General features: G+C 41.6%; 2 protein-coding genes across 4 annotated transcripts; both read left to right on the top strand.

Annotated features, from left to right (window-relative positions):
• Window positions 1-3,877: 3,877 nt before the first annotated feature.
• LOC115247993 (putative ferric-chelate reductase 1) lies at window positions 3,878-8,695 on the top strand. The gene is made up of 8 exons (XM_029831229.1): window positions 3,878-4,024; window positions 4,250-4,328; window positions 5,290-5,496; window positions 5,951-6,076; window positions 6,602-6,737; window positions 7,043-7,140; window positions 7,183-7,222; window positions 7,756-8,695. The coding sequence occupies exons 2-8, from the start codon at window positions 4,269-4,271 to the stop codon at window positions 7,803-7,805; spliced, it is 717 nt and encodes a 238-aa protein (XP_029687089.1). The 5' UTR covers window positions 3,878-4,024; window positions 4,250-4,268; the 3' UTR covers window positions 7,806-8,695.
• A 4,329-nt stretch (window positions 8,696-13,024) lies between these two features.
• On the top strand, window positions 13,025-17,961 carry LOC115247991 (putative ferric-chelate reductase 1). 3 transcript variants are annotated; one of them, XM_029831227.1, is made up of 7 exons: window positions 13,025-13,304; window positions 13,530-13,608; window positions 14,576-14,782; window positions 15,237-15,362; window positions 15,889-16,024; window positions 16,330-16,488; window positions 17,022-17,961. In XM_029831227.1, exons 2-7 carry the CDS (start codon window positions 13,549-13,551, stop codon window positions 17,069-17,071), a joined length of 738 nt encoding a protein of 245 aa, XP_029687087.1. In that variant the 5' UTR covers window positions 13,025-13,304; window positions 13,530-13,548; the 3' UTR covers window positions 17,072-17,961. The 3 variants fall into 3 exon arrangements, with proteins under 3 accessions (XP_029687087.1, XP_029687086.1, XP_029687085.1); XM_029831226.1 differs by having other exon boundaries at window positions 13,028-13,242; XM_029831225.1 differs by having other exon boundaries at window positions 13,078-13,230.
• Window positions 17,962-19,733: the final 1,772 nt, after the last annotated feature.

Below are 19,733 nucleotides of genomic sequence, written 5' to 3'. Positions count from 1 at the left end.
GAAGGAGACGTGTTGGATGATAGCAGGCACAGAAAGCAGCAAAGACTGGGTCCATCCTGCACGGGTTCCTCAGTTCAGGAGTCACCCAGGCAGTGCTGCAGTAGAGCTCAGCTGCTGATGAGGCCCTCATGATGTCTGTCAAGTCATTGTTGCCACAGCCCCATTTCCCCAGTTCCCTCCTGTCCCTCTGCCCCAGTAATTTCCCACTCTCCCTGCCTCTGCTCCACTCTACCTGCCAGCCACTCCCACCCCGTCAGCTCAACTCCACTCACCTGCAGCACAGCTGCAGCTTATTCCCAACCAGCCCTGCTATCAGCCTCCCCTGCACTCTGTCTTTGCCAGATTGTTCTTCTGCTTTGATGCGAGACTTTCCAGCGTGGTTTCCCTGCCGGATTCCCCGTTACCGACCCTGCCTGTCTCCGTTCTGCCTGCCTCGCCTGTTCCCCGGACAACCTACCTGCTTTCTGCCCCTGACTACGACTTCTGCCTCAGCGTTTCTGGTTCCTGTAGGGGTGGGCAAGTGAGGCCTCATGAAGCACTGAGGCTTTCCGAACAATTGTGTCGAAAAAGATTCAAAGCTTCGACACTTCAGTGACGGTGACATCTGGTGGACAGCTGAAGCCATAGCAACGTCCAAAGAGCACGACTGAAGCACTGGCACCGTTTCAATCCCACGACACTAATAAAAGTTAATTGTGTGCTCGTCCAGGGGTTTTGTTCATTCATACCAAATAATGATTATAGCGTCTTTACAATAAAATATGCAGATGCTCTCCCCCTTACTCTAAAACATATTCAAGATTAACCCAAAGAATAAATGCAAATTATATTAAGGGTTCAGTGTTGGTTAAGGGTTCATTGAACACTTTGAGATTTATTTAAAAACTACTAAAAGTCCCTAACAGGATTAGAGATCCTTCCTACTTTGCAAATGATCATGGTGTTTGAATTCAGAAACATTATTTTTGTATGTGTGAAGTGTTTTGAAGGAAAACCTTTAAAGATAATGGTTTGTCATTTGTCCTATGTTTGATTTGGAATGATTTTTCACAGAAGCAGAAAAGTTATTTGTCCTCACAAACTCTAGAACGTCGATTATTGGTGGTACTCGCCATGAAACTTGCCAAAATACTCTAACTCTCACTCTCCAAATCTCTATCTCCTCACAACCCAACAATTTCGGAGCATATTAATGCATCTTATATAGCTGATATGCCATCAAACCACTCAAATCTGTCTCAGAATGCATTGAAACGCCATGAGCCAATGACACACACTGAAAGGCTGAGCCAATGAAAGGCTTTGAAACATTTTGAAGCAATGAAGCGCGAAGCGAAACAGCGATGACGGAACGTCATCGGTCGCGTGACACTGGTGTTTCGAATCACTCCGCGTCGGGAAGCGTGACACAAGCTCCGAAGCCTCGGTCTCATTTGCCATCACTAGGTTCCTGTCTGCTCAGCTGGTTTTGACTTCTCCGCCTGGCCCCGACTTCGCTGCTGCTCGTCCCCAGTCTGCTCCGCTCCATCGTCAGCCTCCTCTCCTGTAAGACCCTTTCTGTCACTCCTGCCCGCTGTCAGCGGAACTGCACGGTTCCGAGGATTTACGTCCTTCCCCCTTGGTTCCGCATCCTGGCTCTGCTCGACCCACTCCCCGAGCCTGCAACCCATAGACTTTGTGCGGGCCCGGAGCCTGAAGAACGGACTATTTCTTGTGTTTCCTTGTCTACCTGAGTTCCTGTTTGCCCGTGTGCTAATAAAAGTCATTACCACGGCCCAGTTTTCCAAAGTGCTTCTTTTGGGTCCTAATCGCACCCGTCACAATCAGGGTCAAGTAGGTACATTTTGTGTACCTACTTGCTCAGCAGTCGGTACCCGAGTAGGTACTATTATGACAATGTCGGTTCATGTTTATGCACCTATTGGAGTCACGAAAGCAACGGGTTTCAAGAGGCAAAAACCGCTGTGTGTTTCCTATTTTTACAAGATAAATAGTAAAGGCTACCAGCAAGGTGATACTCTGATCCAACAACAAGGTACAGATGCTTTTGAGCTTTGTGGCAGAGGAGAGTAGATGGGCCAACAGGGTGTGGACCAAAATCAGGTTTTACCTGGAAGTCTTGATACAGTCCTCTGAACTGTGTTCTGTTCTCTGATGTCAGCTAACATAGGTGAAACCACCTCTCATTCCTGTGGTTTGTGTAGAACTGCCAACCCTGTTCTGTTGTCAGTGCTTTGATGAACCAAAGTTGTTTTTTTTTAATTAATGAGGAATGTGAATATAACTAATGGAGCAGTGCACTTTTTTACTTTTCTTTAGTGCATCTTGAATGTTTCAGTAGAACATCACAGTCAATCATGAATGCAGGACAAATTAATTTAATGACAAATAAAAACCGAACCTGTGCTCTTTGAGTATGAGTAATTATTGATCTCATAAGATATTCAGCACATACATACATAAAAACATGTATAAAATGGAATTTCTCGAGTACTTAAAAGTCTACTAACATACATTTCCTCTTTTTTTATTAGTATTACAACAAAAAAGTGAGATGAAGTCTAATATATGAAAATAAAATATGCAAGATCATCTTGAATTACCTTGAAAAACTTTCTTTAAAATGTTTTTGTTCTGTTTTTCAAGAAAATAGACATAATAAAATGTCTGTGTGGATTCTCAATCATCCAGGTCATAGTTAATAAAGAGAAATTAAAAGACTAACAAGAACACACAATAGCAACTGTGACAGCATGCCTTCAAAACTCTCATTAACGTTCCCTCAGATGGCTGTCTGACTTATGACATCAGTTCCAACACACCAGGAATGTTCATTACGTTGAAGGTCATAAATGCCACATCTGAATGCACACTTAAAAAATATGGACAAAACCATTCAAGAACATATTTAATGCCGCTTATTACTTTAATTATTGCTACATACTTGTGTAATCTCGTGCAATTTGATTCCATTTCTTTTTCTGATTCATATTGTATCAGATGCTATGGCAAAGCTTTTTAACTTATGGAGATAATTTGACCAATAATGGTTCTGTTCCTTTGTTGCACTAAAGTCTTCTTGCAGAGCCAAATGTGATTTATGTATTGTTGGATCGCAATACCTTTGTGTGTAGCTGCTAATCCGCGTGTTCTTTGAATGAAGACTTAAAGAAGAAAAATACCAATTTCAAAATGTATTTTAACAATAGAACCAATTCGAGATACAAATATTACAGAGCTCCGGGCCAGTTCATAACCCTAGCAACAACAGAGTCAATTGCCAGGGCACGAAGTCTGACAACCTAACTATCCCTTGACCCAGTCTTTTATAGTAACACACATACAAATTCACAATGTTCATACAATCCAATCCAGATCCCCTGCTGGGATGACCTCGTCCTCTTCCTCCAGTCCCATTTGGTGTTGGTAGAGTCCTTCTTTTCCATTATTTTCCCAGGTGGCCAGATCAAAGTTCCCATTCTTCATGCAAATAAGATCGTCAACCCCAGCCTGATGCCCTGTTTACAATGATTGTTTAACACCCCCTGCCTGACTGGTCCTGAGATTACAGTAGAACAAACAACAATCCTGTAAATGGAATGTCTCTGTTCTTTATTACATTTGCTAATGAGTCTACCTTGCCTAACTTCTAAGAGAAGACAGGAACATATGGTGAAACCCATAACAACAAAATAAAGACAATTCTCAACAGTATGAAGATTCCATGTAGTTTAATCTTTAAGCTTTGATCATTCTTTTCATCCCCTAACAACTACTTCCTGATTTAGACACCTTCCAGGTAGGCGGGCAGGTACCTCTGAAATTTACTTTCTCTTTTGATGCACAGACCCACCCGTTCCTGATTTTAAGCATCGCTGTAAGACTCATCTGCCCTCAGAGAAGCAAAAACTTCTACAGGAAGAACGAGTGTCAGAGCTGAAAGATCAACTGTAAGAGCCCAAGTAAGACTATTCCATGAATGCTTGTTCAGATTCAGAACCAGTCAGAATAATGTTCAGTCCAGGTAATGTTAACTGTAAATGGATCCTGTGAACTCTCACATCAACTATTTTAAAAGTTAATTCTTAGGTCTGCAAATGAATCATCCCGTCTGAATGTGTTATTTTTAATAATCAACAATTTTTTTGACAAAAGTCTATTGAGTTGATTTTCTTTAGGGTTCAGTGCTTCTATTGAATGAGATAATATTTGTTGGAGTATAATCAGATGATTGATCATTTCATTTCAGTTATTTTCAGTCTGTAAGAATGGAACGAGGATGTGTCCTGCTGTTTGCAGCACTGATGATCTACACAACCTGTTCGACGGTTGGTTTATTCATTTATAAATGTTGTTTTCAGACTGAGACTTTTTATTTCTCAGTATGTTGGTAATATTCTACTAGACTGTTGCTGACCATTCTCAACTTTCCTAAATGTGTTCTAGCATTGCACCGATTATCAATATTGAATTATTACCATACTTTTCAATGTCCTCTGAAAGTTTTAGTCGTCTTTTTACATTGACTTAGTTTTTCCGCCTCCAACGTTGCACCATTGATGCCAAGATTACGGGCAGTAGCTCTAGTACCTCCGTTGACGGTCAGATTGATTGTCTTTCATTTAAAAGCTCCATCATATGCAAAATGAGTATTGTCTTGCATAATCTTTTCCCGCATGTCTGTCTCACTTTTGCGTTTACTGCTAGAGAGTGGCCCCCACTGGCTGTTAGCCAGTAAAATATATAAATTAGCCATATGTCTGTGAAGATTCAAAATCATCCAGGGCATAGATACCCAAGGTAAGTTTTCTGTGTCAGTTGGACTGTTTTTCTTCTCAAAGATGTTTCTCCTTCGATCCAGAAGGCTTCTTCAGTTCTGAACTTCCTGGGGACAGAGCTTGAAAATATAGCCCTTGTAGACCATTAGCATGCTAATGAACTTGGTGGTCACCAGAGAGTCATTGGCAGGGTCGTTGGTAGGGTCGTTCACCTAGTCTCAGTTGGTGTGTCTCCCCTTTGTCTGCTGGCTCACATGGTGGTGAGGTCTCCTGGAATGGTGTGAACGTTAAATTAGCCATACCATTGTATCGGCTGCAGGATTCCAAATGTGTGAAAAAACCTGCGTCTTATAGTCCTACAATGACGGTAATATGTCATGAAACATCACCAAAAATGGTTTTGATATGTTTGTGATTAAAAATCAGACATGACAACCCAGGAATAATTGACAATACAATATATTTTCTCTCAACATTTTTGTGATTTGGTGTATAATTGTGTTTTTCTCAGTTGAAGATCACCAGAGATGGTTGTGGAACTACCGAGCTGTGTTTGGCATCACCAGATAATTGTGATCCTGCTGGAAACGACAGCTGTATGTTTGTATCTTTTGAATTTGTTCCTCCAGCCCCTCCAAATGTGAGTAAAGTGATCTTTAGACTCAGGGGAGATAGCTTTTTCTTCATAACAGTGGGACTGACCCAGAATTTTTCACAGGTAAGTCAAATATCATCAAATGTTTTATTTAGGTGGAAATGAAAATAGTTGTATTTCAATATTTTGAGATTTCAGGAGTGAATCAGAGTTTAGAGTGTGCTATACAGTTTACCACAGCACTGAGTAGGTGGGCCTTAATGATTCAAGTTGTAGGGTCGGAGTTTATTCAGAAATTCTATAATTGCTGGACGTCGCTTCTTGTGATGACGTTTCCAACAGGTATCTGGTTGGTGGTCTGGATGACTTAAGGGGCTTTTAGCTTTGTCTTTAACAACAAAACTAAGATTATGGTCAAATAACAAAGAAGCCAGATCAAACTTTCCATCTCTTTTCCACCACTGACTGAATCATATTTATTGATGTATTTAATGAAGTCAGTGATACTAATGTTGATGTTCACTATGGTTATATTACTTTTTAATCATGTCTTTGTCTCCGTGCATTACTTCCTAAGGGTGAGACCGAATTCTTTGCATGTATAGCCTCTGCATTGGGCCTGGGTGGCGTCATCTCCACGAGAGGATTTCTATATATGATTAGAAACAACACCGACAACTCAACTAAACCTGATATTTCCAAGGTAAAATGTCTTTATACATGTGGAATAATTAAGATTCATTTACTGTAATTCATGATTGTTTTTTTTTATATTGTTGAAGCAAAATGACTAAAGACAGAAGGAGATAATACAATTAACACTTTGAGCTACGATTTGCTACAGATAAACCTTCGCAAGGTTGATTCTGCTTTGATAAAGATTTATAACAATGACCAGTCAGCTAATATTGCTCAAGGCTGTTTCTTTAATTATTTCCATGAAAAAAGACCAGGTACGGGAGACTTTGAGTTGAAGTTTAAAGGATAATGATGCTTGAACTCATAATAATGAGCTCATCATCTGCTTCTGAAAAAGAATTAGTATCAATGATCAGCAGCCTAAACTGTTGGAAATAAATGTGAAAACAGAATCTGGCCAAAAATATGTTCTTTTTAAGGGCCAAAAAAACCAATTTTCAACATCTTTTCTATGATGTGTATCTATAACATGTTGATTTCTCATTTCTGTAGTTTCCTTCTATTTTATATCTTAATGTTTCATTAACAGACCTTTGAATCCACTCAGCTCGAAGTTGTTGGAAATATCGTGAAATGTCAGTTCTCATGGTCAGGTCTAAACAGCTCCTCAACCAGGGGGAACAATGACCTTGATTTCGTCGTAATCCTGGGAAAAGGAGCAAGCCGTGCGTATACAGAATAACCATGTTGGTTCACACTAATATTGTTCATCAGGGCCTTTTGACAGGAACTGTGATGATTGATGTGATTCAAGTCTTTATTCATTGTCACATGGAATGAATTTGTCTTTGAGCAACAGCTAACTGCATTGCCTGAAAACACAATTGAGTCAAACCACCACAATGAATTCTAAAGAAAATGTGACTTTTGTTTAAACATTTTGAAAAGTGATTAATATTAATATCTGTGGAGCAATTAGCAAGTGTTCAGGTATTTATGCATCTTGTTCCCTAATCTCTCGCACTAACAGCAAGTTTTAGTTCCCTCGGCATTGATCTCATCACGGGTCTCCTGGATCTCTCAAACCCACGAGCCAATATCTCCACTACAACTGCTCCAACCAGCATGGTTTCCACCAACACCAGCATGGTTTCCACCAACACCAGCATGGTTCCTACAGCAGCAGCCAGGGGGCCTAATCAAATTCATGGTAAGAACTTCACCTTCACCTATTTGTGCTTCAATCTCAATTAGATGCTCTAATCCAGGAGGAGAAATTAGCCTCCATGACATCTAAGTCCAGTAACCATCTATTCAGCTGCAGGGTAACAATACATGTGCTGCTGTTGGAATAAAAACTGGCTGAAAGACTGGGAGGGTTCAAGGGTCAGTACTTATCTTGGCGGCTCAGTGTTGGGCACAGTCACCAGACAGGGAGAAGGTTCTGTGCTCTGCTGTGTGACGTGCACTTTGTCCGTTCATTACAGTTTTCGAGTACTAAACTAAAGTTTGAAGTGGAGACGTGAGCAGTAACAGACTCCAAGAGTCACGACCACGATCGTCATCCATTAATGCAGACATAAAGCCCAGAGACCATATTTACAGTAAAAGTCTGAACAAAATCAGATGTTTGTAAGGTGACCAAGATGTGTTTAAACTATTGTTGATTGACCTGATTTTACAGGGGTCAAAACTGACCTTTGACCTTTCTGATCAAAGTCCTTTCTCTCTGGTCTCTGGCAGCCCTGTTGACCCTCAGTGCCCTGATGTTGTCTGTCATGCTGAGAGGCTGAAACATCCAGGAGAACATTTTCACCCACGTGAATCTGATGAAGACTTATGAAGACTCATGTGTTGGATTTATTTCTGTGTATCAGAGGGTAGAAAAGATTTGATTCTGAACTTTCTTCTTCTTTATTTTCTTTTTGCTTTTGAGCCAGTGATTGGGCCACCAGCTCCTTTTCACACTTTGTAACGAAGTCAAACAGTTAAACTGAAACTGCGAAAGCCTTGTAAAACCAACATGAGCCTTGAAGTCGTGGGAGCGTTCACACTACATGTCTGTCCATCAGTAGGCGTGGCTGACTGCTTTAATTGGTCTCCAAACAAGGTTTTGTATTGAAAACTCACACAGAGTGATGCAAGAATCAAGTTTTTCACTGTAAACACGGCTGTGGACCAGAAAAGAGCCCTCTAGCTTGGTTGTGCATTACTATGTCCTCAAAAAAGAAAAAGAAAGAAAGACGATGACCTCTTTGTTGTTGCTCTGGTCACGTCCCCCTTTTGCACCAGCCCCTGCGTCTGCTCGCATCGGCTGTTGCACTTTTTGAATTGTTGCAACCCAACGACCCATCAACCACCCGAGATATCCAGTTTTGAGTGTGACTCACAATCGACTCTTGTGTTTGAGGTGTTCACACTTAACCATCCCGCTGCTGCTGAGCGACTGTCTCACCCCAATTTGGGGGAAGAGAACAAAATCCAGTCAACGACCCTATGAGTGGGCTAAAATCATGTAGTGTGAACAGGGCTGAAGGTGCCAGCCGAAACAGTCTGGAAGAATAAAATGTGGTAATGGTCTTTTTCTGATACAAATTTAGAATAACAGGTTTTTCTTGAGGGAGTTGGTATAAACATTTTTCTTGATACCTCGTCGAAATAAAGTTGAAACTATTGTTAACCTGCAAGTCTGATCACTTTTTTAAACATCATTTTCCCTTTAATTACATCACAAATGAAACGTCAAATATTGACAACTCTCAAAGAGTTTATGCCTGGGAGGCTAACAGGGCGGTTGACCTCCTGTCAAGAGCTGTGTAATGAAGGAGACGTGTTGGATGATAGCAGGCACAGAAAGCAGCAAAGACTGGGTCCATCCTGCACGGGTTCCTCAGTTCAGGAGTCACCCAGGCAGTGCTGCAGTAGAGCTCAGCTGCTGATGAGGCCCTCATGATGTCTGTCAAGTCATTGTTGCCAGAGCCCCATTTCCCCAGTTCCCTCCTGTCCCTCTGCCCCAGTAATTTCCCACTCTCCCTGCCTCTGCTCCACTCTACCTGCCAGCCACTCCCACCCCGTCAGCTCAACTCCACTCACCTGCAGCACAGCTGCAGCTTATTCCCAACCAGCCCTGCTATCAGCCTCCCCTGCACTCTGTCTTTGCCAGATTGTTCTTCTGCTTTGATGCGAGACTTTCCAGCGCTTTTTCCCTGCCGGATTCCCCGATACCGACCCTGCCTGTCTTCGTTCTGCCTGCCTCGCCTGTTCCCTGGACAACCTACCTGCTTTCTGCCCCTGACTACGACTTCTGCCTCAGCGTTTCTGGTTCCTGTCTGCTCAGCTGGTTTTGACTTCTCCGCCTGGCCCCGACTTCGTCAGCCTCCTCTCCTGTAAGACCCTTTCTGTCACTCCTGCCCACTGTCAGCGGAACTGCACGGTTCCGAGGATTTACGTCCTTCCCCCTTGGTTCCGCATTCTGGCTCTGCTCGACCCACTCCCCGAGCCTGCAACCCATAGACTTTGTGCGGGCCCTGAGCCTGAAGAACGGACTATTTCCTGTGTTTCCTTGTCTACCTGAGTTCCTGTTTGCCCGTGTGCTAATAAAAGTCATTACCACGGCCCAGTTTTCCAAAGTGCTGCTTTTGGGTCCTAATCGCACCCGTCACAATCAGGGTCAAGTAGGTACATTTTGTGTACCTACTTGCTCAGCAGTCGGTACCCGAGTAGGTACTATTATGAGAATGTCGGTTCATGTTTATGCACCTATTGGAGTCACGAAAGCAACGGGTTTCAAGAGCCAAAAACCGCTGTGTGTTTCCTATTTTTACAAGATAAATAGTAAAGGCTACCAGCAAGGTGATACTCTGATCCAACAAGGTACAGATGCTTTTGAGCTTTGTGGCAGAGGAGAGTAGATGGGCCGACAGGGTGTGGACCAAAATCAGGTTTTACCTGGAAGTCTTGATACAGTCCTCTGAACTGTGTTCTGTTCTCTGATGATGTCAGCTAACATAGGTGAAACCACCTCTCATTCCTGTGGTTTGTGTAGAACTGCCAACCCTGTTCTGCTGTCAGTGCTTTGATGAACCAAAGTTGTTTTTTTTTTAATTAATGAGGAATGTGAACATAACTAATGGAGCAGTGCACTTTTTACTTTTCTTTAGTGCATCTTGAATGTTTCAGTAGAACATCAGAGTCAATCATGAATGCAGGACAAATCAATTTAATGACAAATTACAAATAAAAATCGAACCTGTGCTCTTTGAGTATGAGTAATTATTGATCTCATAAGATATTCAGCACATACATAAAAACATGTATAAAATGGAATTTCTCGTACTTAAAAGTCTACTACCATACATTTCCTGTTTTTTTTAATTAGTATTACAACAAAAAGGTGAGATGAAGTCTAATGTATGAAAATAAAATATGCAAGATAATCTTCTGTCCCTGCCCTTCTTTCCCTTCTCTGACAAATAATTGGAACTATGCACTTCAACACAGGTATTTGCCATCAGCTTTTCTTTGTCGATCACTGCTGTGATTGCCTCGTGCGTCAAAACAGGATTGCTCCGCTCTCTTCTGTCTCCAGCCCTCTTTAACCATCCTCAGACCTCCCCTATGTTTGTTACCTTTCCAACTGAGTCACAGTATTGTCTCCAGTACTTTCTTTTTGCGTGTCTTGTCCTTCTCAGTACTGCCTGGGTCCTCTTGAGCCGAATCAATTGTTGTAAAGTGTGTGTTCTTATAACTTGTGTCTGGTTTCTGTTTCCCACTACACTTCTCATCCCACCACCTCATCACCTGATTCCTCCCATTATTTTCAGTGTTTGGAGCAGCTTTTGTTGAAGTTGTGAAGATGGCTTGCTTTATTTCATAATCAAGCATCTCTCCACTTAACTCCTCTGATTTAACTGTCAATCACGTTCATTCATAAATGTTTGCTTTTTCAATGATCCATTTGGCTCCAAAGCTGTCCTGAGAGGCAACACCAGTGTCAAGTCCAGCACAGACTCTTTTCAAGTACAGCGGGACCTCTACTTACGAACGTCTCTACATGCAAATCTTTCAGGTTACAAAGTGTCTCAACGGGAAAATATTTCCTCTTGTTACGAAGGAAATTTCAGGTTACAAAGTCAGAAATACGCGACCGCTGCTACTCGCAGCTCGCGGAGTTTAGCGAACACAAACTTGCTTGTAGCTGCTCTGCCATTGGCTATCGCCTAGCATCTTCCTGTCATCCCACTGGCTAGGAGGGACGTCAATATGTACAGGTTTGTGTGTATCCCAGCGTCGTCTTCGTTTAACTTTTATTTATTGTGGGTGTTCGAATGTTTGTCCATTAGATGGCGTTGTTACCACAAGTGTTAACGTTCATTGCTCGTAATGACGGCTAATGTGAGATTAGCCTGTAATAAAGTTCATTTTGTTCCTGGAGAAGCCTTGCACTGAATTCCTACATTTATTGTGCGGTAATCTAATTGTAACATGTATTTATTACATGTTTTGATGCATTTTTATGATTTATAAAAAAATATGTCCAAATTTTTGGGGGCTTGGAACGGATTTGGGCATTTACATGGAAAACGCGTCTCTACTTACGTAGTTTTCAGGTTACGAAACAACTTCTGGAACGAATTAATTTCGTAAATAGAGGTCCCACTGTATCCACATCAGCACCCCACATGTGCACCTGCCATCCCTTCAACAGACTAGATTGGTCTCATCCATATGTTCTTCAATTTTACAAGGATTATAATAATTCGTGATCACCAGTTCTCTCCTTTTACCACCACATACCTTCCTTCCCTCATAAAGGCGATGAACCCACCACCTGCCACCTGGGATCTCTTACACCTTAAAAACAGTTATATTAACACTATATATGGCGCCATGTCATGCAGGTCCTCACTCAACCAAACTCAAGCGTTTTGTGGCTGATCAAGACTTTAAGACCACATCCTTTAAAAAAGAGAATCCAAGCAGAAATCTGGATCATGTCATTTCTGTCAGATAGTCACATTGCTGTGACTGCAAAAGCATTAAAAGTTGTCTTTTTGGATGTGGTCAGATTGTGCATAAGCAAGGCCTCGTGCAGTAAACCAGTTGTTTCCAATTTCTTAAAGGCTCCTGAGGCTTATTAAACAAAAAGTTGGCCAATAGACACAAAGAAATTCCATACCACTGAGCCTGAGGATCCGACTGGCTGTCAGTAACCAACAGACAGCATCTGCCAGGGAAGGCCTTCAAAGGGAGACAGTGATGGACGTGCAGAAAACAGAGGGAACGTTGTAGTATAGAAGTATAAGCAGTTGTTGAGCCAGGTTGAACTTCCTGAGTAGCCGGGGGAAAGGATCACTTCAGATGGAGACTGTTCCACAAGGGGTATCGGGGTCAAGTAGGTACATTAAATTACCCTGAAAAACTTTCTTTAAAATGTTTTTGTTCTGTTTTTCAAGAAAATAGACATAAAATGTCTGTGTGGATTCTCAATCATCCAGGTCATAGTTAACCAAGAGAAATATAATAGAGGGAAATTAAAAGACTAACAAGAACACACAATAGCAACTGTGATAGCATGCCTTCAAAACTCTCATTAACATTCCCTCAGACGGCTGTCTGACTTATGACATCAGATACACTGACAGCTGTCAAACGGCTTCAATTAAGTTTAAAATTTAGGGTCCTATTGTTCCAACACACCAGGAATGTTCATTACGTTGAAGGTCATAAATGCCACATCTGAATGCACACTTAAAAAATATGGACAAAACCATTCAAGAACATATTTAATGCCGCTTATTGCTTTAATTATTGCTACATACTTGTGTAATCTCCTGCAATTTGATTCCATTTCTTTTTCTGATTCATATTGTATCAGATGCTATGGCAAAGCTTTTTAACTTATGGAGATAATTTGACCAATAATGGTTCTGTTCCTTTGTTGCACTAAAGTCTTCTTGCAGAGCCAAATGTGATTTATGTATGAAGATTCCATGTAGTTTAATCTTTAAGCTTTGATCATTCTTTTCATCCCCTAACAACTACTTCCTGATTTAGACACCTTCCAGGTAGGTGGGCAGGTACCTCTGAAATTTTCTTTCTCTCTTGATGCACAGACCCACCCATTCCTGATTTTAAGCATCGCTGTAAGACTCATCTGCCCTCAGAGAAGCAAAAACTTCTACAGGAAGAACGAGTGTCAGAGCTGAAAGATCAACTGTAAGAGCCCAAGTAAGACTATTCCATGAATGCTTGTTCAGATTCAGAACCAGTCAGAATAATGTTCAGTCCAGGTAATGTTAACTGTAAATGGATCCTGTGAACTCTCACATCAACTATTTTAAAAGTTAATTCTTAGGTCTGCAAATGAATCATCCCATCTGAATGTGTTATTTTTAATAATCAACAATTTTTTTGACAAAAGTCTATTGAGTTGATTTTCTTTAGGGTTCAATGCTTCTATTGAATGAGATAATATTTGTTGGAGTATAATCAGATGATTGATCATTTCATTTCAGTTATTTTCAGTCTGTAAGAATGGAACGAGGACGTGTCCTGCTGTTTGCAGCACTGATGATCTACACAACCTGTTCGACGGTTGGTTTATTCATTTATAAATGTTGTTTTCAGACTGAGACTTTTTATTTCTCAGTATGTTGGTAATATTCTACTAGACTGTTGCTGACCATTCTCAACTTTCCTAAATGTGTTCTAGCATTGCACCGATTATCAATATTGAATTATTACCATACTTTTCAATGTCCTCTGAAAGTTTTAGTCGTCTTTTTACATTGACTTAGTTTTTCCGCTGCCGCCTCCAACGTTGCACCATTGATGCCAAGATTACGGGCAGTAGCTCTAGTACCTCCGTTGACGGTCAGATTGATTGTCTTTCATTTAAAAGCTCCATCATATGCAAAATGAGTATTGTCTTGCATAATCTTTTCCCGCATGTCTGTCTCACTTTTGCGTTTACTGCTAGAGAGTGGCCCCCACTGGCTGTTAGCCAGTAAAATATATACATTAGCCATATGTCTGTGAAGATTCTCAATCATCCAGGGCATAGATACCCAAGGTAAGTTTTCTGTGTCAGTTGGACTGTTTTTCTTCTCAAAGATGTTTCTCCTTCGATCCAGAAGGCTTCTTCAGTTCTGACCTTGCTGGGGACAGAGCTTGAAAATATAGCCCTTGTAGACCATTAGCATGCTAATGAACTTGGTGGTCACCAGAGAGTCATTGGCAGGGTCGTTGGTAGGGTCGTTCACCTAGTCTCAGTTGGTGTGTCTCCCCTTTGTCTGCTGGCTCACATGGTGGTGAGGTCTCCTGGAATGGTGTGAACGTTAAATTAGCCATACCATTGTATGGGCTGCAGGATTCCAAATGTGTGAAAAAAGCTGCGTCTTATAGTCCGACAATGACGGTAATATGTCATGAAACATCACCAAAAATGGTTTTGATATGTTTGTGATTAAAAATCAGACATGACAACCCAGGAATAATTGACAATAAAATATATTTTCTCTCAACATTTTTGTGATTTGGTGTATAATTGTGTTTTTCTCAGTTGAAGATCACCAGAGATGGTTGTGGAACTACCGAGCTGTGTTTGGCATCACCAGATAATTGTGATCCTGCTGGAAACGACAGCTGTATGTTTGTATCTTTTGAATTTGTTCCTCCAGCCCCTCCAAATGTGAGTAAAGTGATCTTTAGACTCAGGGGAGATAGCCGTTTCTTCATAACAGTGGGACTGACCCAAAATCCTTCACAGGTAAGTCAAATATCATCAAATGTTTTATTTAAGTGGAAATGAAAATAGTTGTATTTCAATATTTTGAGTTTTCAGGAGTGAATCAGAGTTTAGAGTGTGCTATACAGTTTACCACAGCACTGAGTAGGTGGGCCTTAATGATTCAAGTTGTAGGGTCGGAGTTTATTCAGAAATTCTATAATTGCTGGACGTCGCTTCTTGTGATGACGTTTCCAACAGGTATCTGGTTGGTGGTCTGGATGACTTAAGGGGCTTTTAGCTTTGTCTTTAACAACAAAACTGAGAATATGGTCAAATAACAAAGAAGCCAGATCAAACTTTCCATCTCTTTTCTACCACTGACTGAATCATATTTATTGATGTATTTAATGAAGTCAGTGATACTAATGTTTATGTTCACTATGGTTATATTACTTTTTAATCATGTCTTTGTCTCCGTGCATTACTTCCTAAGGGTGACACCGAATTCGTAACATGTTTAGCCAATTCATTGATGGTGGGTGGCGTCAACTACGTGAGAGAAGTTCTGTATGTGAAAAGAAACAACACCGACAACTCAACTAAACTTGATGTTTCTAAGGTAAAATGTCTTTATACATGTGGAATAATTAAGATTCATTTACTGTAATTCATGATTGTTTTTTTTTTATATTGTTGAAGCAAAATGACTAAAGACAGAAGGAGATAATACAATTAACACTTTGAGCTACGATTTGCTACAGATAAACCTTCGCAAGGTTGATTCTGCTTTAATAAAGATTTATAACAATGACCAGTCAGCTAATATCGCTCAAGGCTGTTTCTTTAATTATTTCCATGAAAAAAGACCAGGTACGGGAGACTTTGAGTTGAAGTTTAAAGGATAATGATGCTTGAGCTCATAATAATGAGCTCATCATCTGCTTCTGAAAAAGAATTAGTATCAATGATCAGCACCCTAAACTGTTGGAAATAAATGTGAAAACAGAATCTGGCCAAAAATATGTTCTTTTTAAAGGCCAACAAAACCAATTTTCAACATCTTTTCTATGATGTGTATCTATAACATGTTGATTTCTCATTTCTGTAGTTTCCTTCTATTTTATATCTTAATGTTTCATTAACAGACCTTTGAATCCACTCAGCGCGAAGTTGTTGGAAATATCTTGAAATGTCAGTTCTCATGGTCAGGTCTAAACAGCTCCTCAACCAGGGGGAACAATGACCTTGATTTCGTCGTAATCCTGGGAAAAGGAGCAAGCGGTGCGTATACAGAATAACCATGTTGGTTCACACTAATATTGTTCATCAGGGCCTTTTGACAGGAACTGTGATGATTGATGTGATTCAAGTCTTTATTCATTGTCACATGGAATGAATTTGTCTTTGAGCAACAGCTAACTGCATTGCCTGAAAACACAATTGAGTCAAACCACCACAATGAATTCTAAAGAAAATGTGACTTTTGTTTAAACATTTTGAAAAGTGATTAATATTAATATCTGTGGAGCAATTAGCAAGTGTTCAGGTATTTATGCATGTTGTCCCCTAATGTCTCACACTAACAGGAGAATTTAGTCCCCTCAGCATTGATCTCACCACGGGTCTCCTGGATCTCTCAAACCCACGAGCCAATATCCCCACTACAACTGCTCCAACCAGCATGGTTTCCACCAACACCAGCATGGTTCCTACAGCAGCAGCCAGGGGGCCTAATCAAATTCATGGTAAGAACTTCACCTTCACCTATTTGTGCTTCAATCTCAATTAGATGCTTTAATCCAGGAGGAGAAATTCGCCTTCATGACATCTAAGTCCAGTAACCATCTATTCAGCTGCAGGGTAACAATACATGTGCTGCTGTTGGAATAAAAACTGGCTGAAAGACTGGGAGGGTTCAAGGGTCAGTACTTATCTTGGCGGCTCAGTGTTGGGCACAGTCACCAGACAGGGAGAAGGTTCTGTGCTCTGCTGTGTGACGTGCACTTTGTCCGTTCATTACAGTTTTCGAGTACTAAACTAAAGTTTGAAGTGGAGACGTGAGCAGTAACAGACTCCAAGAGTCACGACCACGATCGTCATCCATTAATGCAGACATAAAGCCCAGAGACCATATTTACAGTAAAAGTCTGAACAAAATCAGATGTTTGTAAGGTGACCAAGATGTGTTTAAACTATTGTTGATTGACCTGATTTTACAGGGGTCCAAACTGACCTTTGACCTTTCTGATCAAAGTCCTTTCTCTCTGGTCTCTGGCAGCCCTGTTGACCCTCAGTGCCCTGATGTTGTCTGTCATGCTGAGAGGCTGAAACATCCAGGAGAACATTTTCACCCATGTGAATCTGATGAAGACTTGTGAAGACTCATGTGTTGGATTTATTTCTGTGTATCAGATGGTAGAAAAGATTTGATTCTGAACTTTCTTCTTCTTTATTGTCTTTTTGCTTTTGAGCCAGTGATTGGGCCACCAGCTCCTTTTCACACTTTGTAACGAAGTCAAACAGTTAAACTGAAACTGCGAAAGCCTTGTAAAACCAACATGAGCCTTGAAGTCGTGGGAGCGTTCACACTACATGTCTGTCCATCAGTAGGCGTGGCTGACTGCTTTAATTGGTCTCCAAACAAGGTTTTGTATTGAAAACTCACACAGAGTGATGCAAGAATCAAGTTTTTCACTGTAAACACGGCTGTGGACCAGAAAAGAGCCCTCTAGCTTGGTTGTGCATTACTATGTCCTCAAAAAAGAAAAAGAAAGAAAGACGATGACCTCTTTGTTGTTGCTCTGGTCACGTCCCCCTTTTGCACCAGCCCCTGCGTCTGCTCGCATCGGCTGTTGCACTTTTTGAATTGTTGCAACCCAACGACCCATCAACCACCCGAGATATCCAGTTTTGTGTGTGACTCACAATCGACTCTTGTGTTTGAGGTGTTCACACTTAACCATCCCGCTGCTGCTGAGCGACTGTCTCACCCCAATTTGGGGGAAGAGAACAAAATCCAGTCAACGACCCTATGAGTGGGCTAAAATCATGTAGTGTGAACAGGGCTGAAGGTGCCAGCCGAAACAGTCTGGAAGAATAAAATGTGGTAATGGTCTTTTTCTGATACAAATTTAGAATAACAGGTTTTTCTTGAGGGAGTTGGTATAAACATTTTTCTTGATACCTCGTCGAAATAAAGTTGAAACTATTGTTAACCTGCAAGTCTGATCACTTTTATTTTTTTTAACATAATTTTCCCTTTAATTACATCACAAATAAAACGTCAAATATTGACAACTCTCAAAACCTTGGTGGACAGACCGAAGAGACTGCTGAGGTGGTCTGACAGGCTGAAACATTACAAATTCAGTTTTGAGTTTATGCCTGTGTGGCAGCATGGAGTTCATGCCATGCCCACCTTAATTGCTGTGGCAGATACAGCTGTGGCGTTATCCTTAAAAGGAGGCTATGCTGCGCTGGGGGCTCCCTTTTTGTTGTCGAGCTTTCGGGTGCCCCGCCACAGTTCACCCGGTTTTTCTCACCGGATTGCTGTGCGGTAGTGATGGGACGATGATGCCTCAAGGAGTTTATTGACACACTACACAAACTGTGTCAGCACTGTATTGATACTGTGTTGGTCACCCAATAGTGACCCCTGCAGTAGTTATAAAATCATTGCAGGTAAAGAAATTCCTTGTTTGTGTAAATGCTAAACTGAGTTGGTCTGTAAAATATAGCAAATTTGAGTTACAATTCAGAGTTACAATTTTTAACTTACGTACCGTATTTTCACGACCATAAGGCGCACTGTATTAAAAGGTGCAGTCTCAGTTATGGGTGCTATTTCTGTATTTAAAACATACACAAGGCGCACCGTATTATTAGGCGCATGCTGAAACATACAGTAAAAAATGACAACGGAAGTAAAAGAGTGAGTTTCGACACATTTATTGAACAAAATATTCATTCTTCCACCACAAAACCATCAAAGTTTTCATCTTCTGTATCTGAATTAAACAGCTGCACTATTTTAATGTCCCAACATTCCTCTTCCTAATCATCAAAGTCGGACTCACCGACCGGTTCCGGTTCAGCGTTGATTTTGTGAAAGCTCTTCCAATACATGAAAACGGTATCATAGCCCATGTGTCTACAATCCACCCGCATATGGTGGCATAACTTGCCCGCCGCTGCCTCATAGTCTTTGTGAAGGAGTGCTCGCCTTCCGTCATCCAGCGCTCTATTTGTTTCCGTGGCAGCCGAGAACCACGGTGAACGACGACTTCTCGTGACCCGTTGTGCGTATCGCCACCGTGCTGGTCCTTTTGTCTCCACTTTTTGGGTCAAAGGGATGTCAAAAGTCAGAGGGATCTCATCCATGTTGGTGACGTGGCTGGGCGCGATTATCTTGTCGCGGCAGTAGGTGCGGAAGATGGCCGCCCTCTCCTGGTTAGGGTTAGAGAAGATGGCCGCCCTCTCCTGGTTAGGGTTAGGGTTAGGGAAGATGGCCACCCTCTCCTGGTTAGGGTTAGAGAAGATGGCCGCCCTCTCCTGGTTAGGGTTAGGGTTAGGGAAGATGGCCACCCTCTCCTGGTTAGGGTTAGAGAAGATGGCCACCCTCTCCTGGTTAGGGTTAGAGAAGATGGCCACCCTCTCCTGGTTAGGGTTAGGGTTAGGGAAGATGGCCGCCCTCTCCTGGTAATCCACGGGCAGCCGCTGCACAACAGTTGTCCTCGCGCGTATGGAGAGATGCCGCCTCCTCATAAAGCGAAAACACTAGGATTGATCGATTGCCATTTTCAGCCGCATATTCGATGGCCTGCAGTTTAAAGTAAGCCTCATTCATACGCGTCTCGCTTGACCGGCGCCATTTTAGGGGATTTGCGTAGGTGTGCCGCTAATCGTTTGGCGGAGCGTTTACCGTAGTGCACCCACCAAAGGCGCACAGCAGATTTTGGAACTCAGTCCACACACTAGGCGCTCCATATTA

This window comes from Takifugu rubripes, chromosome 22, assembly GCF_901000725.2.
Source record: "Takifugu rubripes chromosome 22, fTakRub1.2, whole genome shotgun sequence".
Taxonomy (NCBI): domain Eukaryota; kingdom Metazoa; phylum Chordata; class Actinopteri; order Tetraodontiformes; family Tetraodontidae; genus Takifugu; species Takifugu rubripes.
This window is presented reverse-complemented; position numbering and strand designations above follow the sequence as displayed.

What these genes read in the sequence shown, in the direction of transcription:
- LOC115247991 (XM_029831227.1), top strand. Translation starts at nt 13,549, where the DNA reads ATGGAACGAGGACGTGTCCTGCTGTTTGCAGCACTGATGATCTACACA. An exon ending in TGACCCAAAATCCTTCACAG is followed by an intron (nt 14,783 to 15,236) that starts GTAAGTCAAATA and finishes TTACTTCCTAAG; the next exon opens with GGTGACACCGAATTCGTAAC. An exon ending in GGGGCCTAATCAAATTCATG is followed by an intron (nt 16,489 to 17,021) that starts GTAAGAACTTCA and finishes GGTCTCTGGCAG; the next exon opens with CCCTGTTGACCCTCAGTGCC.
- LOC115247993 (XM_029831229.1), top strand. Translation starts at nt 4,269, where the DNA reads ATGGAACGAGGATGTGTCCTGCTGTTTGCAGCACTGATGATCTACACA. An exon ending in CCTGGGAAAAGGAGCAAGCC is followed by an intron (nt 6,738 to 7,042) that starts GTGCGTATACAG and finishes TCGCACTAACAG; the next exon opens with CAAGTTTTAGTTCCCTCGGC. An exon ending in CAACTGCTCCAACCAGCATG is followed by an intron (nt 7,141 to 7,182) that starts GTTTCCACCAAC and finishes AACACCAGCATG; the next exon opens with GTTCCTACAGCAGCAGCCAG.